This window comes from Ranitomeya variabilis, chromosome 3 (genome assembly GCF_051348905.1).
Source record: "Ranitomeya variabilis isolate aRanVar5 chromosome 3, aRanVar5.hap1, whole genome shotgun sequence".
Lineage (NCBI taxonomy): Eukaryota > Metazoa > Chordata > Amphibia > Anura > Dendrobatidae > Ranitomeya > Ranitomeya variabilis.
The window spans coordinates 479793504-479810864 of record NC_135234.1 but is presented as its reverse complement, the minus strand read 5'-3'; the positions used below and the strand labels follow the sequence as shown (position 1 = coordinate 479810864).

The 17361-nt window shown below is 41.6% G+C and overlaps 1 protein-coding gene across 2 annotated transcripts in view; it reads left to right on the top strand.

Annotated features, from left to right (window-relative positions):
* Positions 1-17361, top strand: part of CFAP47 (cilia and flagella associated protein 47) — an 816247-nt gene that overhangs the window by 118367 nt on the left and 680519 nt on the right. For both annotated transcript variants that reach the window (XM_077296700.1, XM_077296701.1), the window contains exons 10-15: positions 588-777; positions 1242-1464; positions 8128-8280; positions 8861-9047; positions 14063-14159; positions 14464-14680. In XM_077296700.1, coding sequence (XP_077152815.1) covers positions 588-777; positions 1242-1464; positions 8128-8280; positions 8861-9047; positions 14063-14159; positions 14464-14680 — 1067 coding nt within the window. The remainder of the gene's footprint in view (positions 1-587; positions 778-1241; positions 1465-8127; positions 8281-8860; positions 9048-14062; positions 14160-14463; positions 14681-17361) is intronic.

Sequence of the window (17361 nt, the reverse complement as noted above, 5' to 3'; positions counted from 1 at the left end):
TATTTTATTTTTATGACATTCTCGCTCATCACCTAAAGGAAGCTGCTCAGAAAATATTTGTGCTGCTGCGCAGTCTTTTTTTTTAAATCCAGGAACATGCTGAATTTAAACAATCATCTTAAAAATGAAAAATGTTAAGTTATAACCACTTATTCAGGAAGGGAATGAACATAATTCATCATTTCGAAAGCAAAATTGAAACAAAATGTAACAGTCTTGACTTTTTTAGGAGAACACAACTTTTACACTTCAATCAAAATATTCAAATTAAAGATATTTCAAAAGTTGAGCATTAGGAATTTATCACAAATTACCATTCAGTAAAAAAAAAAAGAAAGTGGATTTAGAGTTGGGCCTTAAACGTGCACAGCAGTGGAAAAAATAGAATCCGAAAAAAACACAATGAATTATAGTTTTATACTCTACCTTTTGGATTGCTGACATTGTGCCTGCCTGTAAGCTAAAAGCCCTGAAATTGAAGACATTTTCCCTAAGAGCATTTTTACTACGGAAAATATAACAATCAATTCTTTTGCTGTCTCTTTTGTATCTTATATTATTGCGCTGTCCTTTTTTTTATCTTCTAGGAAGTGATGTTTTCATTTGTACCACATCAAGTAGGATCCTTTAATGTGAAGCAAGTGATGGATATTTTGGGTCCCACATCAGATGATAATTTGACATCTTTGAAAATGAAATCCTTTCATCAGAAAAAGCTGAGTTTTACTGCAGTCTGCAAACCTTTAGCCAAGAAAATTGTCATGAAAATCAACCCAGGTAGGTTTGGTTTGATACTTTTGTTCTAATTGAAGACTTTTAGACTTATTGTGTTCTGAAACTTGCTGAGAGCTTTTATCATATAAGTAGAGATTTCCAGATTCAAAGAAGCCTGTGCTCTTAAAGGAACTGAAAACCATAGAGTAAGTCTGGTGACTAAGACTAAAATCTATTAATGGTGCTGTATACGAGAAAACAAAGTAACTTTAGGTGCTCAGTCTAAAAATATCCAATTGTAACTGAAAAATACAAAGCAGAGAAGCTACTTGGTACATCTCTGAATGACCTGTGCCAACCGGCCAAGCTTGGTGCACCTATATGTCACACTGCCTGTTGGGGAAATGTTTCACCTCACAGAAAGCAGCATCTTCAATCCCATGTTGTCATTTTTATTATTATTATTTGGACCTATTGATCTGATATTACACCAAAATAATCTTAGTAATGTAATGTCCATCCTGCAGGTATAACTCCCATGATTAGTAACCCCACCGGACAATTTGTCCACGTTTCACCTGAGGAAACGGCAGTATTTACTGGATCCACCCGTACTGCTACTTTGAAGGCAGACAAAACTCATATCCACGATCACGAGAACACGATCAGCCCAGACAAAAATGTGATGTTGGCATTTCCAAATGATCGAGCTGCAAGTATACGACCTAGTGATCGCAATACACAATATAGGTATGTAAGACTATGCCTATTATGTACTGATTTAGGCCTCCTCCACACTTCCATGTTTCCAGTACATGTGATATCTGTTTTTTTCATGGATATCAAACGTACCCATTATGACCTATGGTGCTATGCACATGTCCGTCCTTTTACACAGGAAAACACTGATGGTAAAAATGGAAAATGTTATCCCCTATGGCGGGACTTTCTAATACTTTTACTTATATTGACGCAAAGAACAAGAGCGCACTCCATGCCTTGGAATATTAATATGTTTACCTGATGAGGAGGTGTCCACGCCTTACATTCAGAAATATTGTGCCTTTTTGTTATGTGATAGAAAGATACGATGGCATGAACAAGAAACAACAGAGAGTTCCATTTTTATTTTTCAAAGTGTTTATTGAATCATTATACAACTATATTATGGAAAGTTAAAAAATAAAACTAATTAAATTAGGACATAAGGCCTCATGACATAATAAACGTTCACAAATTAGTGACAATGAGTGCAGATAAGAAAAAAAATCATACCCTTTGAACTTTTCCACATTTTTCCCATTATACCCAAAAATGTAAATGTTTTTCATTTGGATTTGGTGTGATATGCTAACACAACGTAACATGTATTTGTGAAGTGTGAAGGAGATGATACATGATAAATTAAAAATATTTTACAAATATAAATTTGAAAATTGTGACATGCATTTGTATTCAGCCCCCCTGAGTCAATACTTTGTAGGACCACCTTTCTCTGCCATTACTGCTCAAATCTTTTTGGGTATGTTTCTACCAGTTTTGCACATCTAGTGACTGAAACTTTTCCCTATTTATCTTTTTCAAACTACCTCTAGCTCAGTGAGATTGGATGGAGAATGTCTGTGAAGAACAATTTTCAAGTCTTAGCCACAGATTCTCAATGATTTTTAAGTCTGGACTGTGACTGGGCCATTGAAACATAGGAATATACTGTGATCTAAACTATCCATTGTAGCTCTTGCAGTATGCTTAGGGTCGTTGTCCAGCTGGAAGGTGAACCCACACCCCAGTGTCAAGTCTTTTGCAGCCTCCAATAGTGTATTCTTCCAGGTTTGCCCTGTATTCAGCTTCATCCATCTTCCCATTATTATTATTATTATTATTATTATTATTATTTATTTTTATAGCACCATTGATTCCATGGTGTTGTATATGAGAAGGGGTTACAGCAAAACACAAATATCACTTACAGTAAAGGAGCTAACAATGATAGACTGGTACAGAGGGAAGAGGACCCTGCCCTTGCAGGCTTGCATTCTACAGGATTATGGGGAAGGAGACAGTAGGTTGGGGGTCGCAGTAGGTCCGATGGTGTTGAGGTGGCAGTGTGGTCATTGCAGGTTGTAAGCTTTTTTTTAAGAGATGGGTTTTCAGGTTCCATCTGAAGGATCCAAATGTGGTGGATAATCGGACGTGTTGGGGCACAGAATTCCAGAAGATGGGGATATTCTGGAGAAGTCTTGGAGGCGACTGGATGAGTAGCTAATACATGTGGAGGAGAGAAGGAGGTCTTGGTAGAACCAGAGATTACGTGAGGGAAGATATTAGGAGATTAGTTTGGAAATATATGGAGGAGAAAGGTCATGGATGACTTTGTAGGTCAGTGTTAGTAGTTTCAGTTGGATACACTTGGAAATTGGGAGCCAGTGAATGGATTTGCAAAGAGGGGAAGCAGGAGTGTAGTGAGGAGAAAGATTAATTAGTCGGGCAGCAGAGTTAAGGATTGACTGGATAGGTGCGAGAGTGTTAGAAGGTAGGCCACAGAAGAGGATGTTGCAGTAGTCGAGGCGGGAGATGATTAGGGCATGCTCAAGCATTTTGGTAGAGTGAGGGTTGAGGAAAGGATGGATTCTGGACATATTTTTGAGCTGGAGATGACAGCAAGTGGTGAGAGCTTGGATGTGCGGTTTGAAGGACAGGGCAGAGTCAAGGGTTACTATGAGGCAGCTGATTTCTGGGACAGGGGAAAGTGTGATGTCATTTATTGTGATTGATAGATCAGGTAGGGAAGATATGCGAGATGGTAGAACGATAATTAGGTCAGATTTGTCCACATTGAGCTTGAGGAAGCGAGAGGAGAAGAAGAAGAAGAAGGATATGGCTGATAGACACTCTAGGATTCTAGACAGCAGAGAGGTGGCATCTGGGCCAGAGAGGTAGATCTGAATGTCATCAGCATATAGATGGTACTGGAAGCCATAGGACTTTATGTATTGTCCCAGGCCAAGGGTATAGGACAGAGCCTTGAGGGACACCAACAGAGATAGGGCGAGATGAGTAGGTAGTGTGCAAGTAGGAAACCCTAAATGTGCGGTTGGTAAGGTATGAGGAGATCCAGGATAGGGCAAGGTCTTTGACGCCAAAGGAAGAAAGGATCTGTAGTAGGAGGCATTAGTCAACTGTGCTGAAGGCAGAGGACAGGTCTAGAAGGAGGAGTATAGAAAATTGTCTGTTAGCTTTGGCTGTAAGTAAATTGTTAGTAAGTTTGGTCAAGTCAGTCTCAGTGGAATGGTGGTGACGAAAGCCAGATTGTAGGTTGTCGAAGAGCAAGTTAGGCCGGTTTCACATTAGCGTTTTGAGGAGCTGCCGAGGGCTGCGGACTTCCTCCGTGAAGCCTCGCCCTTGGCCGCACCTCTGCTGCTAGCTCCGCCTACTTCTGCATGCAGCCTGCGTACCTATCTTTAACATTAGGTACGCAGGTCGTGCGGCTGTATGTGGATGCTTCCGTATGCCTCATTTTGACGATGCGGCGACCAGCGTAGGACGCAGCTGGTAGCAATTTCTTTTTTTCGCTGCATCGTCAAAATGATGCATGCGGAAGCATCCGCATACAGCCGCACGACCTGCGTACCTAATGTTAAAGATAGGTACGCAGGCCACATGCAGAAGTAGGCGGAGCTAGCGGTGGAGGTGCAGCCGAGGGCGGGGCTTCATAGAGGAAGTCCGCAGCCCTCCGCAGCTCCTCAAAACGCTAGTTTGAAACTAGCTTTAGATGCAAAGTGAGAGGAAAGTTCAGCATGGACGTGTTGCTCAAGGAGTTTAGAAGCAAATGTGAGCAATGATATGGGGCCATAGCTGGACATAGTGCTTGGGTTAAGGCATGGCTTTTTGAGGATAGGAGTGATTGTGTCATGTTTGAAAGCAGAGGGCAAGGTACCAGAAATTAGTGATAGGTTGAAGAGATGGATTAGGAATGTGATAAGTGTGTCGGTGAGGTTGGGGAGGAGGTGGGATGGGGGTCAAGTGGTGAGGTGTGATTTGAAGAGGTGATGTGTAAGCTCTCCTACAGTGATTTTGGAGAAGGAAGTTATGGGGTTAGGGCATTGGTCTGGTATACAAAGGGGTTTTGGTGGTTGGACAATAAAGACTTGCCTTGTTTGGTCTATCTTATTTTTGAAGTGTGTGGCAAAATCCTCGGCAGAGATTAGAGAAGACAACACCAATGATATACCCTAAGGTGGTTAGCCGCACATCAAATATAAACCTATAAGAGAAGGCACCACACATTGATAATATGAAAACCACTTTATTAGTATCAAAGAAAAAACCATAAATGGTCATAAAAAAGCCTAAAATAGGCAGCAGGTAAGAGATAACAAACACAGAAAAAAAGGATAGACACCTGGCAAAAGATCATAACAATGTATACATAAATATACTGGTATATCCATAATGCTCACATTGCATACAATTTACATAAAAACATTTTGAAAAAAAGGTTAAGTATAGCATAGCTGTCTAACAAAGAGATCTAATAAAGTATTACATAAGGATTCAATATGTGGTCTCAATGTAAAAGGCTAACATGCCATGTAAATCCACATATAAAAAGTATCCAAAAAACTATAATTGGCTATACAAACACTTATCTGGCATATTATGTAACACACCAGCACATATTTACCAAACAATGGAGCAATAACCAGGAGTCCACCACACCCAACGCGCGTTTCGCAAGAAGTTGCTTCGTCCAGGGGTCCAGGGGTCCCTCCTGGGGGCGCTCCATATACATTGTTATGATCTTTTGCCAGGTGTCTACCCTTTTTTTCTGTGTTTGTTGTCTCTTACCTGCTGCCTATTTTAGGCTTTTTTTATGACCATTTATGGTTTTTTCTTTGATACTAATACAGTGGTTTTCATATTATCAATGTGTGGTGCCTTCTCTTATAGGTTTATATAGAGATTAGAGAAGTCAGAGGGGGCAATGGTGGGTGGAGGAGGGAGTTAAAAGTGTTGAATAGCTGTTCGGGGTTGTAGGATAAGGAAGATGCGAGGGATGTAAAGTAAGCCTGTTTTCCCTGTTTCCCATCAAGTCTGATCAGCTTCCCTGTCCCTGTTGAAGAAAAGCATCCACACAGCATGATGCTGCCATCAACATGTTTGGAGTAAAATACTAATAGTTGTCAAGTGGACAGATTCTCTCACCTGAGCTGTGGATCTCTGCATCTTCTCCAGAGTGACCATGGGCATCTTGGCTGCTTCTGTAATTTGTGCGCTCATTACTTGGGTTGTCAGTAGTGTTGAGCGATACCGTCCGATACTTGAAAGTATCGGTATCGGAAAGTATCGGCCGATACCGTCACAGTATCGGAATCCAATCCGATACCGATACCCGATACCAATACAAGTCAATGGGACTCATGTATCGGACGGTATCCCTGATGGTTCCCAGGGTCTGAAGGAGAGGAAACTCTCCTTCAGGCCCTGGGAACCATATAAATGTGTAAAAGAAAGAATTAAAATAAAAAATATCGCTATACTCACCTGTCCGACGCAGCCGGGACTTCAGCGAGGGAACCGGCAGCGTTGTTTGTTTAAAAATCGCGCTATTACTTGGTTACGTGAATTCCCGGCTTGTGATTGGTCAGGTCGGCCATGTTGCCGGGACGCGGACCAATCACAGCAAGCCGTGACGAAATTACGTCACGGCTTGCTGTGATTGGTCCGCGTCCCGGCAATATGGCCGCCCTGACCAATCACAAGCCGGGACGTCACGGGAGGCTGGACACGCGCTCATTTTAAAATGGGCGCGTGTCCAGCCTCCCGTGACGTCACGGCTTGTGATTGGTTGCGCCGCGATCAACCAATCACAAGCCGGGAGGCTGGACGCGCTCATTTTGAAATGGGCGCGTGTCCAGCCTCCCGTGACGTCACGGCTTGTGATTGGTTGCGCCGCGATCAACCAATCACAAGCCGGGAGGCTGGACGCGCTCATTTTGAAATGGGCGCGTGTCCAGCCTCCCGTGACGTCACGGCTTGTGATTGGTTGCGCCGCGATCAACCAATCACAAGCCGGGAGGCTGGACGCGCTCATTTTGAAATGGGCGCGTGTCCAGCCTCCCGTGACGTCACGGCTTGTGATTGGTTGCGCCGCGATCAACCAATCACAAGCCGGGAGGCTGGACGCGCTCATTTTGAAATGGGCGCGTGTCCAGCCTCCCGTGACGTCACGGCTTGTGATTGGTTGCGCCGCGATCAACCAATCACAAGCCGGGAGGCTGGACGCGCTCATTTTGAAATGGGCGCGTGTCCAGCCTCCCGGCTTGTGATTGGTTGACCGCGACGCAACCAATCACAAGCCGTGACGTCACGGGAGGCTGGACACGCGCCCTTTTTAAAATGAGCGCGTTTCCAGCCTCCCGTGACGTCACGGCTTGTGATTGGTTAATGGCGGCCATGTTGCCGGGACGCGGACCAATCACAGCAAGCCGTGACGTATTTTCGTCACGGCTTGCTGTGATTGGTCCGCGGCCCGGCAACATGGCCGCCCTGACCAATCACAAGCCGGGACTTCGCGTAACCATGTAAAAGCGGGAATTTTAAACAAACAACGCTGCCGGTTCCTGCGCTGAGGTCCCGGCTGCGTCGGACAGGTGAGTATAGCGATATTTTTTATTTTAATTCTCTATTTTACACATTTTAACATTAATGTTGTTCCGATACCCGATACCCGATACCACAAGAGTATCGGAATCCCGGTATCGGAATTCCGATACAGCAAGTATCGGCCGATACCCGATACTTGCAGCATCGGAATGCTCAACACTAGTTGTCAGTTTAGGTGATCGGCCATGGCTTGGTAGGTTTGCAATTGTCCATGTTCCTTACATTTGTGGGTGATGGATTGATCAGTGGTCCTTCCACTATGCTGTAACATCTGGCCGCTGCAGTTTTGGCGCTGAATACATTTGCAGCATCAAAACTGCAGAAATCCCTGGTCTTGGGCACATACCCTTAAGCTTGAGTTTTGAGATTTGGAATAGGACTTTGACAGGTTTTACTCAGTTTCTGCTCGTTTGTCCACATGAAGTCTTTTTGCAGAGTTTTGGAAGCACAAACAGAGCAGAACATCTAAAAGTTTCCACTCAGTTTTTGCTACAACATCCCCCCCCCACCCATCCAGAAAAGGAGGTTTTCCTGCCGCAGATTTCCCTTGACAATCTTGCCATTTTTGACCTCCTCTGAAAACTCTGTCAGTCTTTTAGATTGCATTAGGCAAACTACAAGAATACTGAGATGTTATTTTTCACAAACATTATATTTGGGATATTTTCAGACACATAGACTAATACTATTATTGCTATTGTTATTAGGCAAGAAGTAACTAACAGGTTCAATTTTTATGCACATTAGGACTATTTTTACCAAAACTGAGAGGTATAATTATGTGGATCCAGATTATGCATATACAGAAGATGAGGAAAAGTTAAAACAAACTCACAGGAACTATTATACCAATTATATAAAGAACAGAAGAGAAAATCGTCTCAAAGCAGAGAATGATAGGTATGATGTGAATGAAAAGTTGTCGGTAACTTTGTCCCGTGTTTATAGCAGCATATGTGATATTTAATACCTCCTGTTGTTCCATCTACATGAAAAAGACACCTAGCAGGTAGGAGTGTTAACAAGTGCACTTATTCTTGCACACATTGAAGTTCAGCTTCAGATATAAAATATTGTAATGTGTATATAATTGTATTATGGTGTTAATAAAACAAGCAAACACAAAATATTGTTACAACCTGGATACCCTTAAAGTCATATGGGCCCAGGGACAAGAAAGGTCATTGATCACTTACTACCCGCTGAATCATGACAAACTTAGGCATTTTTTGGATGTCTTATCTCAACTGAGCCGCACTGGAGATTAGTCAAACAGGCCGGTTTTTAAAGTATCTTTTTCTCTGAAATGCTGCAAATCTGATACAAGCTACCTGTGGATTGGGCAGCATGTATCAGCTGTCAGATTCCCTAGATTCTTGGTAAAATAATGTATTTGAATTATTTTGGAGAAGAAAGCGTCACTTTCTGTCCACAACAGAAGCAGCTTCCATTGTTAGTTATTAGTCTCTGTTCTTTCTAGGGCATTTGAAGAAGTGAATAATGATGTAGACATTGGCATTACCCCAGCAGCCGGACTTCAGTCTCCTTGTACTCCACTTTCTAAGTACTTTAATGAACAGCAGCAAACTAAATCAGCTCCTAGTAAAGGTCGCATGCTGACCACTCGGCAACTTGCTACTGGAGAGTCTAGATCTATAACACGAGAGGTAAGTGTCTTACAGTCTAAAGGTTACTGTCCATCCAAGTTAATCTATTTTGTCTAACACTTCTACAAATTAAACTGTCACACACAAACCACAGCTGCTTGCTTCTTTTGGGATATTGAAGGGGTGTTCCTGGACCTCACACATGATACAAATGCTGATCATGTGGTATGAATGCTGGGACTCCCACTACTTCGAGAGTAGCATTGCCCAGTTCTTTTTTGCACCAAATTGATTGCACATGTGCTTTTTATCTCTTCCATAAGGTTTATGGAAGATATTGAAATATCTGTTATGGTAGATATTGAAACATCTGTCTCATAGATTTTAGTAGTATTGATTAGAGATGGGTAGACCCCTGGATGTTCGGTTTTGGCCAAACAGTTAAAAAAGTTTGGGTTCGGGTACCAGAACAGTACCCAGAACCGAAACCGGACCCCATTCACTTGAATGGGGGGCCCGCACATCCAGTGCTTGCCACATTGTCATGTTCTGTCAAAGTTTCCCTCCGGTCACTGGCGTCAGCTAATGGGAGTATTCATCAGCTGGCACCTGCGCTCTAAATAAATAATTTATAAAAAATAGCCATTGTCGGTTACCCTGTATTTTTGATAATCTTCTAGGCAAAACTGACAGCTGTGGGCAGCAACCCTCAGCTGTCAGCTTTAGCAAGGTTGGTTATCAAGAATAGAGAGGCCCACATGCCGTTTTGTAAAGTTAATTAAATAAATAATTAAAAAAACGGCATTGGGTCTCCCCCATTTTTGACAAACAGCCAAGCTAAACCAGACAACTGGGGGCTGGTATTCTCAGGCTGGTAAGGATATTGGCACCCCCAGCCTAAAAATTGCAGCCAGCAGCTGCCCAGAAAAGGCACATCTATTATTATTATTATTATGATTATTATTATTTTCCTTTTTTATTTAAAAATACCAAACGCAGTTTTACTCACCTAACACCTATTCCATTGAAGCCTTCATCTCTTTTAATAAAACAAAAATAAAAAAAAAACGATATCCCTCACCTGTCTGTGTTCTGTCCCACACCGTAATCCATGTCTGGGGATAACCATTTTTCAACCAGGACGGTGCCAAAATGTGACCGTCCAGGCTGAGAACCACTGAGGAATGAGCTGCTGCGAGCTCAGCCTCAGTGATCAGCGATGACATCATTGAGGTTACCGCCAGTCACTGAGGCTACATTCCCAGCCGGGTACCTGAACTGTTGTAACCTCGGTGAGATCACCGCTAACACAGTCAGAAAAAGTCTCACGGTGCAGCGCTGAGCTCAGAGAGTTCACTGGGAGAAATCTCTCCTGGTGAACTCTGGTGAATTAAAAAAAACTGTGTTGGACCTTTCTATTCTTGATAACTAACCTTGCTAAAGCTGACAGCTGAGGATTGCACTCTGCAGCTGTCAGTTATGCCTGGCTGATTATTAAAAATACAGGGGAACCCACACCGATTTTGTTTTAAAATTATTTAGAGCACAGGCGACTGATTAAAACTCCCATCAGCCACCGCCAGCTCTCGCTGTTATTAACGGCAGCAGGAGTAGGCTGATGGGAGCAATAGTCCCATTAGCCAACGCCAGTAACTGGAGGTAAACTTTTTACCTCCGATAACAGTGTGGGAACCGTGGCTGTCTGACCAGCGGAAATGATTTTACCGCCAATCAGAGGCAGTGTTTGCCGCACTGTCATGTGCATGACAGCTCAAGAAACAACCGATGTTTGGGGGGAGTCAAACCCGAACAGTAGCACGGACTTCCTGGTGAAGTCCATGCCCGAACAGTAGGTGTTCGGTACGGACCCACAACTTTACTGTTCGGGTTCTCCCATCTCTAGTAATGATTTAAACATGTCAGCCAATGTGCCACAACAGACACCAACTATATTTTGGTCCTCCGCCAGAGGACAAAATGTATCTTAGCTTAACCCCTTCACGCCGCAGACCTTTTTTGTTTTTGCATTTCTGTTTTTCGCTCCCCTTCTTCCCAGAGCCATAACTTTTTTTTATTTTTCCATCAATATGGCCATAGGTGGGCTTGTTTTTTTGTGAGACAAGTTGTACTTTTGAATTTCACCATTGGTTTTACCATATCATGTACTGGAAAATGAGAAAAAAATTCCAAGTGCGGTGAAATTGCAAAAAAAGTGCAATTCCACAACTGTTTTTTGGATTTTTTTTTTTTAGCATGTTCATCAAATGCTAAAACTGACCTGCCACTATGATTCTCAAGTTCAGTATGAGATCGTAGATACCAAATATGTATGGGTTTTTTTCTGTTTAAGTGATGAAAAAATAATCCAAAATTTGTAAAAAAAAAAAAAATTGCGTCATGTTCCAAAACCCGTAGCGTCTCTATTTTTCATGATCTGGGGCTGGATGAGGACTTATTTTTGATGCGCTGAGCTGATGTTTTTATGATACCATTTTGGTATGGATACAATATTTTGATCGCCCGTTATTGCATTTTAATGCAATGTTGTGGTGACCAAAAAAAGTAATTCTGGCGTTTTGACTTTTTTTCTGCTACTCTGTTTACCGATCGGATTAATTCTTTTTAATTCTTGATAGATCAGGAAATTCTGAATGCAGTGATGCCAAATATGTGTATTTTTTATTGTTTTATTTTGAATGCGGCGAATAGGGGCTGATTTAAACTTTTTAAAAATCTTTTCTATATTTTTAAAAACATTTTTTTTACTTTTCTCTTGTTTCAATAATCTCCATGGGAGATTAGAAGCTGCGATAACCCGATCACCTCTGCTACACACAGGCGATGATCAGATCGTATCCTCTGTGTGTAGCAGAAATGCTCACTTGCTATGAGTGCTGACCACTGGGCAGGGGTTGGGGGATTGCAGAAGCTCTGGTGGTGATCGGGCAGCAGAGTTAGGGACAGACTGGAGAGGCTGTTAGCAGGGAGACCACAGAGAAGGGTATCACAGGAGTTGAGAAAGGGAAATGATCTGGTCATGCACTAACATTTTAATATATTCGGGGTTGAGGAAAGGACAGATTTTGGAAATATTTTTAAGTTGGAGGTGACAAGAAGTGGTAAGAGCTTGGATGTGTAGTTTGAAAGACAGAGCAGAGTTGATGGTTACTCTGAGGCAGCGGAGAGAATAGGGGTTCCAAGATAGAGCCTTGAGGGACACTACAAAGAGAATAGGTGAGATAAGAAGGTAGTATGTGAATGGGAGATGCTAAATATGCGGTTAAAAAGATGTGAGGAGATCCAGGATAGGGCAAGATCTTTGACTCCAAGGGAAGAGGGGATCTGTAGTAGGACAGAATAGTTGACTGTTTTTAAAGGCAGAGGACAGGTCTTGGAGGAGGAGTATAGAGATTTGCTTGTTAGCTTTGGCGGTAAGTGAGTAGTTTTTGGTCAGGGCAGTTTTGGAGTGGTGGGGATGGAAGCCGGATTGTAGCTTGTCAAAGAGTGAGTTAGATGAGAGGTAAAAGGAAAATTCAGCATGGACATGCTGTTCAAGGAGTTTGTAGGTAAATGGGAGCAGCGATATGGGAAAATAGTTGGACATAAATGTTGAGTTGAGGTATGATTTCTCCAGGTGTGATTGTGGCATGTTTATAAACAGAAAGAAGGTGCTAGAAGTTAACAATAGGTAGAACATATGTGTTTGAGCTGGAATTATTGTAGTGGTGAGGTGGGATATGATGGGATCAAGTGCCCAAGTGGTAAGGCGTGATATAGAGAGATAGATCAGATAAACAGTGTGGACAGCAGAAACCCTGTATCTCAAGTATTAGGTCAGATAGACCATGTCACGGGTTTAGTGTGACAGAGAGGAGCCAGAAGACCACAGCGTCTGATTTCTTCTACTTCTGCACTGATTATAAGCACTTTCTTATTAATCGGTGTAAATTTCTCTTAGCAGTGCAGTAGTTAATCTGCTCAGTTGAGAGCTCCTGGAGCATTAAAGCTTTCAGCTGTGCACCGTTAGCCACTCTCATCTGCTATATAAACTGGGCCCTAGCTAGCACTCATTGTCACAGTAGCTTTTGCTGCATGGCTGGAGGTTGTTTTTGGTTATTATTAGAGAAGGCAGTTGGTGGATTTATCTGTGACTATTTCTAGGTTTTGAGTGTGTGATAATTCTCTTTCTTCTCCTACTTTGGTTTAACCCAATTCTCCACTCCTTGCTGCATTCCTCTGTTGTATGTGTGCGTATATTTGTATGTTTGGTATTTTTCATTACCTTTGTGGGAAGGTTGGACAACAATGTGAACAGCCTCTTCTTTCCTCAGCACTCCTGGTATCTCTAGTTATAGATCAGATAGAGAAAGTGGACAGCAGTGTGAGCAGCCTCTTCTTACAGCAGCAGTGCACCCATGGTATCTCCAGTATTAGATCAGACAGATAGGGTGGACAGCAGTGTGAGTAGCCTTTTCTTACATCGGAACCACTGGTATCTCCAATATTAGATCAGATAGAGTGGACAACAGTGTGAATAGCCTTTTCTTACCTCAGCACCCCTGGTATCTCCAGTATTAGGTCAGACAGACAGGTTGGAAGGATGAACAACTATGTGAGCAGCCTCTTCTTTCCTCAGAAACCATGATATCTTTAGTAATAAATCTGATAGACAGAGTGGACAGCAGTGTGAGTAGCCACTTTTCTTATCTCACCACTCCTGGTATCTCCAGTATTAGGTCAGATAAACAGGGTGGACAGCAGTGTGAGCAGCCTCTTCTTACCTCAGAACCCCTGCTATCTCCATTAATAGATCAGATAGAGAAGGTAGATGGCATTGTGAGCTGCCTCTTCTTACTTCAGCACTCCTGATATCTTTGTGTCTGTGAGAGGATCTGCTTGCTGATTTGAAGTTGATAGTCAACCCATTTACCTCCTGGGCCCCGGTGTGGCAATAATATGTCCGCTTCTGTAGCACATACTGTGTGTACAGGCTTTGGTGTATTCAATGTTCATGATGCTCTGACCAGGATACAACAATATTTTTTATCACTATGCATTCTGACATTTTCCCATAGATTAATGAAGGTCTTAATGCAATGCCCCGCACTTCAACGGAGAAGGAAGACTGCAGTCTTGTTCTGACACCTCAGCAACTTCACCGCATACTTATCGGTAAGACATAACACATGAAATATGTATGCAAAAGGCCCTAAACAATAATTGTTCTTTTCAGACTGTATTCAAACTTAAGATGTTCAACTATATAATTAATGCTAGAGATAAATATATAAATGTGCAAGGAAGCCGACATCTCTGAAAATTAATATATGAATGGCTTGAACTAGTTCGGCAGGTAGCTTATTTATTTTTTCCCAGACACTTAAATAAAAATGCAGCAGAGCTTATCAGAATTTAATTAAATTTGTCTTTTTGAAGTTTTTAACATTTTCTTGCACTTTTATTTTAACTCTTACAGGTCCTACTACAATAGACTTTGGTGAAGTCTGCATTCGCTCCACATCAGTTAAAGAAATGAATATCATAAACAGTCTTCCCACGTACATCTGGGTTCAAGTGGAGATTGATTGCGAAGAGCTGCAGCAAACCAGCCCACTTTCTCATGTTGTGCCACCAATGTCAAAGACGGAGATCCCAGTTGTCTTTGAGACAAATGCGCTGGGGAAATTTAAGAAGTAAGGGCAAATATATATTTATTCTTAAATATACATAGTATTCCATTATGTTAAGCCTGTCAGATCCCTGTTTCAAAGAGCCACATTTAAATTGGAAGTGAAATTGCTCAGACATCATATCATGCTTGGTGAGTTGATGTACATTAGCAGAACTGGTGTAGTTAATCTGAAACAATCTGGATTTACCGTCAAAGCAGAAACAGAATGCTGAACAATAATATGAAAATGGTACCAGCAAGAAACTCATATTCCAAAAGATTTGGAAAATAAGTGAGCTGCATTTTAACTTGATAAAGTCGAAGCATCATAGATTCACAGCGCTTGTCCTGAGTTCTAAACCCACGCTATTGTAAATTGACGGTGTGATGTTAAAGCCCTTGCTCCTACAATCTAGCAGGAGCAGGTGCTGGGCCCATCTGTCAGCCGGGGACCCTGGGGAGAAGACAGAAGCAGTTTATTACCTCTTCTGTCCTCCATTTTGCCGCTAGCTACATAATACTCAATGAGCTCTATGTGGTGTGCAGAAGCATTGTCAATGTTTCTGTAGGACCTAGCAATCACATGATCTCTGGCTATCTGCCAACATAGTGGAGCCTTTTCTGGACACATTATATAAATCAGCTGCAAAAAAAATAGCAATAGAAAATAAAACGTTCCCACCCTAAAAAAAAAATGTTTTATTTTCCTTAAAATACATAACATTACATACAAATAACAAGAAAACGTAAAACCTACCCATATTAATTATCCAGACCACTATAATAACTTGGAGTTCTTGATGCTTACTGATACAATAAACATCTATTAGCTGGTAGTCAGTGATAAAGGTTATCTCCAAATACAGCTTTCAAACCCTAATGATCGGTGGTGCAGCCAGGTGGTGAGTGGAAGTCTAAGTGCACTGTACTTTCTGTTGTACATAGTGACTTGATTTCTGTTGTTAGAGACCATATAATGCCTGCTGTTCTAGTGGAGCTATGCTCCTGAGGTTCTAAATAGACTTTGTACACCCGATTTTCAAATTGAGGCCTAATGGGAACCTTTCTTGAGCTTTCGGAAAACCAAGTTTCATTCTGGAGTAGCGTAGTAAAAGGAAAGTCCAAAATACTGTCATCGTTGCAAATATATGCTATCCCTAAGAAAAGAGAAAATCAAGTTTGAATCTTTATCTAAATGAAGGTGGAAGTGTATCGAAGGTGAAACTATTCCAAACTTCTGCCCAATCCCCCATTTTATTTTCCACCTAGCACTACCGCCTTGGGCTTGACTGATGTTTTTGCAGTACAGCTCATTGAGTAACGTAAAATGGACATCAATTAAACAGGTTGCCCATTGCTTGGATAACACCTTCTTAAGTACTTCATTGCTCAATGTAATGCAAAAACATCTTATACTCACCTCCCATACCGGCACAATTCTAGCAATGTCGGCACCGAGTCTGTCATTGCTCGTGTAGCATTGTTATGTCACGTGAACCCTGCAGCCAATCAACAGTCGCTAATGGGCTCCTGCGCTCTCACTTCCTTTCGATGTTTGTGAGTTACATTGTGGAATGTAGTTTTTACAAAGGGATTGTCTGAGTAGTGGACAACCCATTTAAGTTCTTGAGGTGGCCTTTCATGAGGAATCAATGCACTTTCCTGGAATCAGACCATGCTCACAGCACTCATAGTTTCATTTTCATAAAGATTCATAATTCAATATTTGAACTTGTTTTTTTTACTATCCTAACCAACAATGTAATTTCTGTGGCAACCCTAAAGCTCCTGACAAGCTCCCATTATGAGTCACCGGCCTGTGCCAGCGGCTGGCACCTTCACTGCTCACACCGGTCTACTAACATAATTGCTTTGTCAGATCCAAAAGCCTGAATTACGAAGGAACAGTGCTTTGACATCTTAGGGACTAAGTGGAACAGAAAGTGACCTCTTAGCTTTCATGATAGTGCGTGCCTTCACCGACCTTACAAAATCAGTAACAACAGTGACGAAGATTGCTGGGTCTTCTGCTCTCAATAATTGTTCACCGCCCAAAAAAGTACCATAAAAATTAACTTTTATTGATTATTTTTAAAAAAATATATAGTTATCTACTCAAACTTAGACGTAAGGCACCAAACAAATAAGGAAGGTTCAATCTGGTCTCATTTCTTATCCTTTTATCCCCAATGTTATTATTGTATTAGCCATTACATCATACTTTAGGTATATTACAATTCTAATGTATCCATTTAACAACAATGACATATATCCCTATGTGCCTAACATACTTACTGTAAGTTTTAGCTTCACAATTACTGTAGATATTTTTCATTTACTTGTCCGACAAGCAGTTAACATCATAAATGGCTATTGCACCTCTGGGAATAACCTTTTGGTTACTGTCAGCATTTTATTTAGTACTACAGACATCACCAGGACTTTACAGTATATCCTCATTATTAATAGAAGGGGTCTTTATACGTATACTTTCATCAGCCACCTTTATGGGCTAGCATGGTCTCCAGATGCAATGCTCTGTGACCCCAAGTCTCTAACTAAGAACAAATACAGCCCAAATAATAGTGATATATTGTATGTGAACTGGCTGTTTCCCAGAACGATAAGACATTAAACCCACGAGCATGTTTTATGTATTCCAACCATAATGCTGACTGTTCTTATATTATTACTATCCTTGTA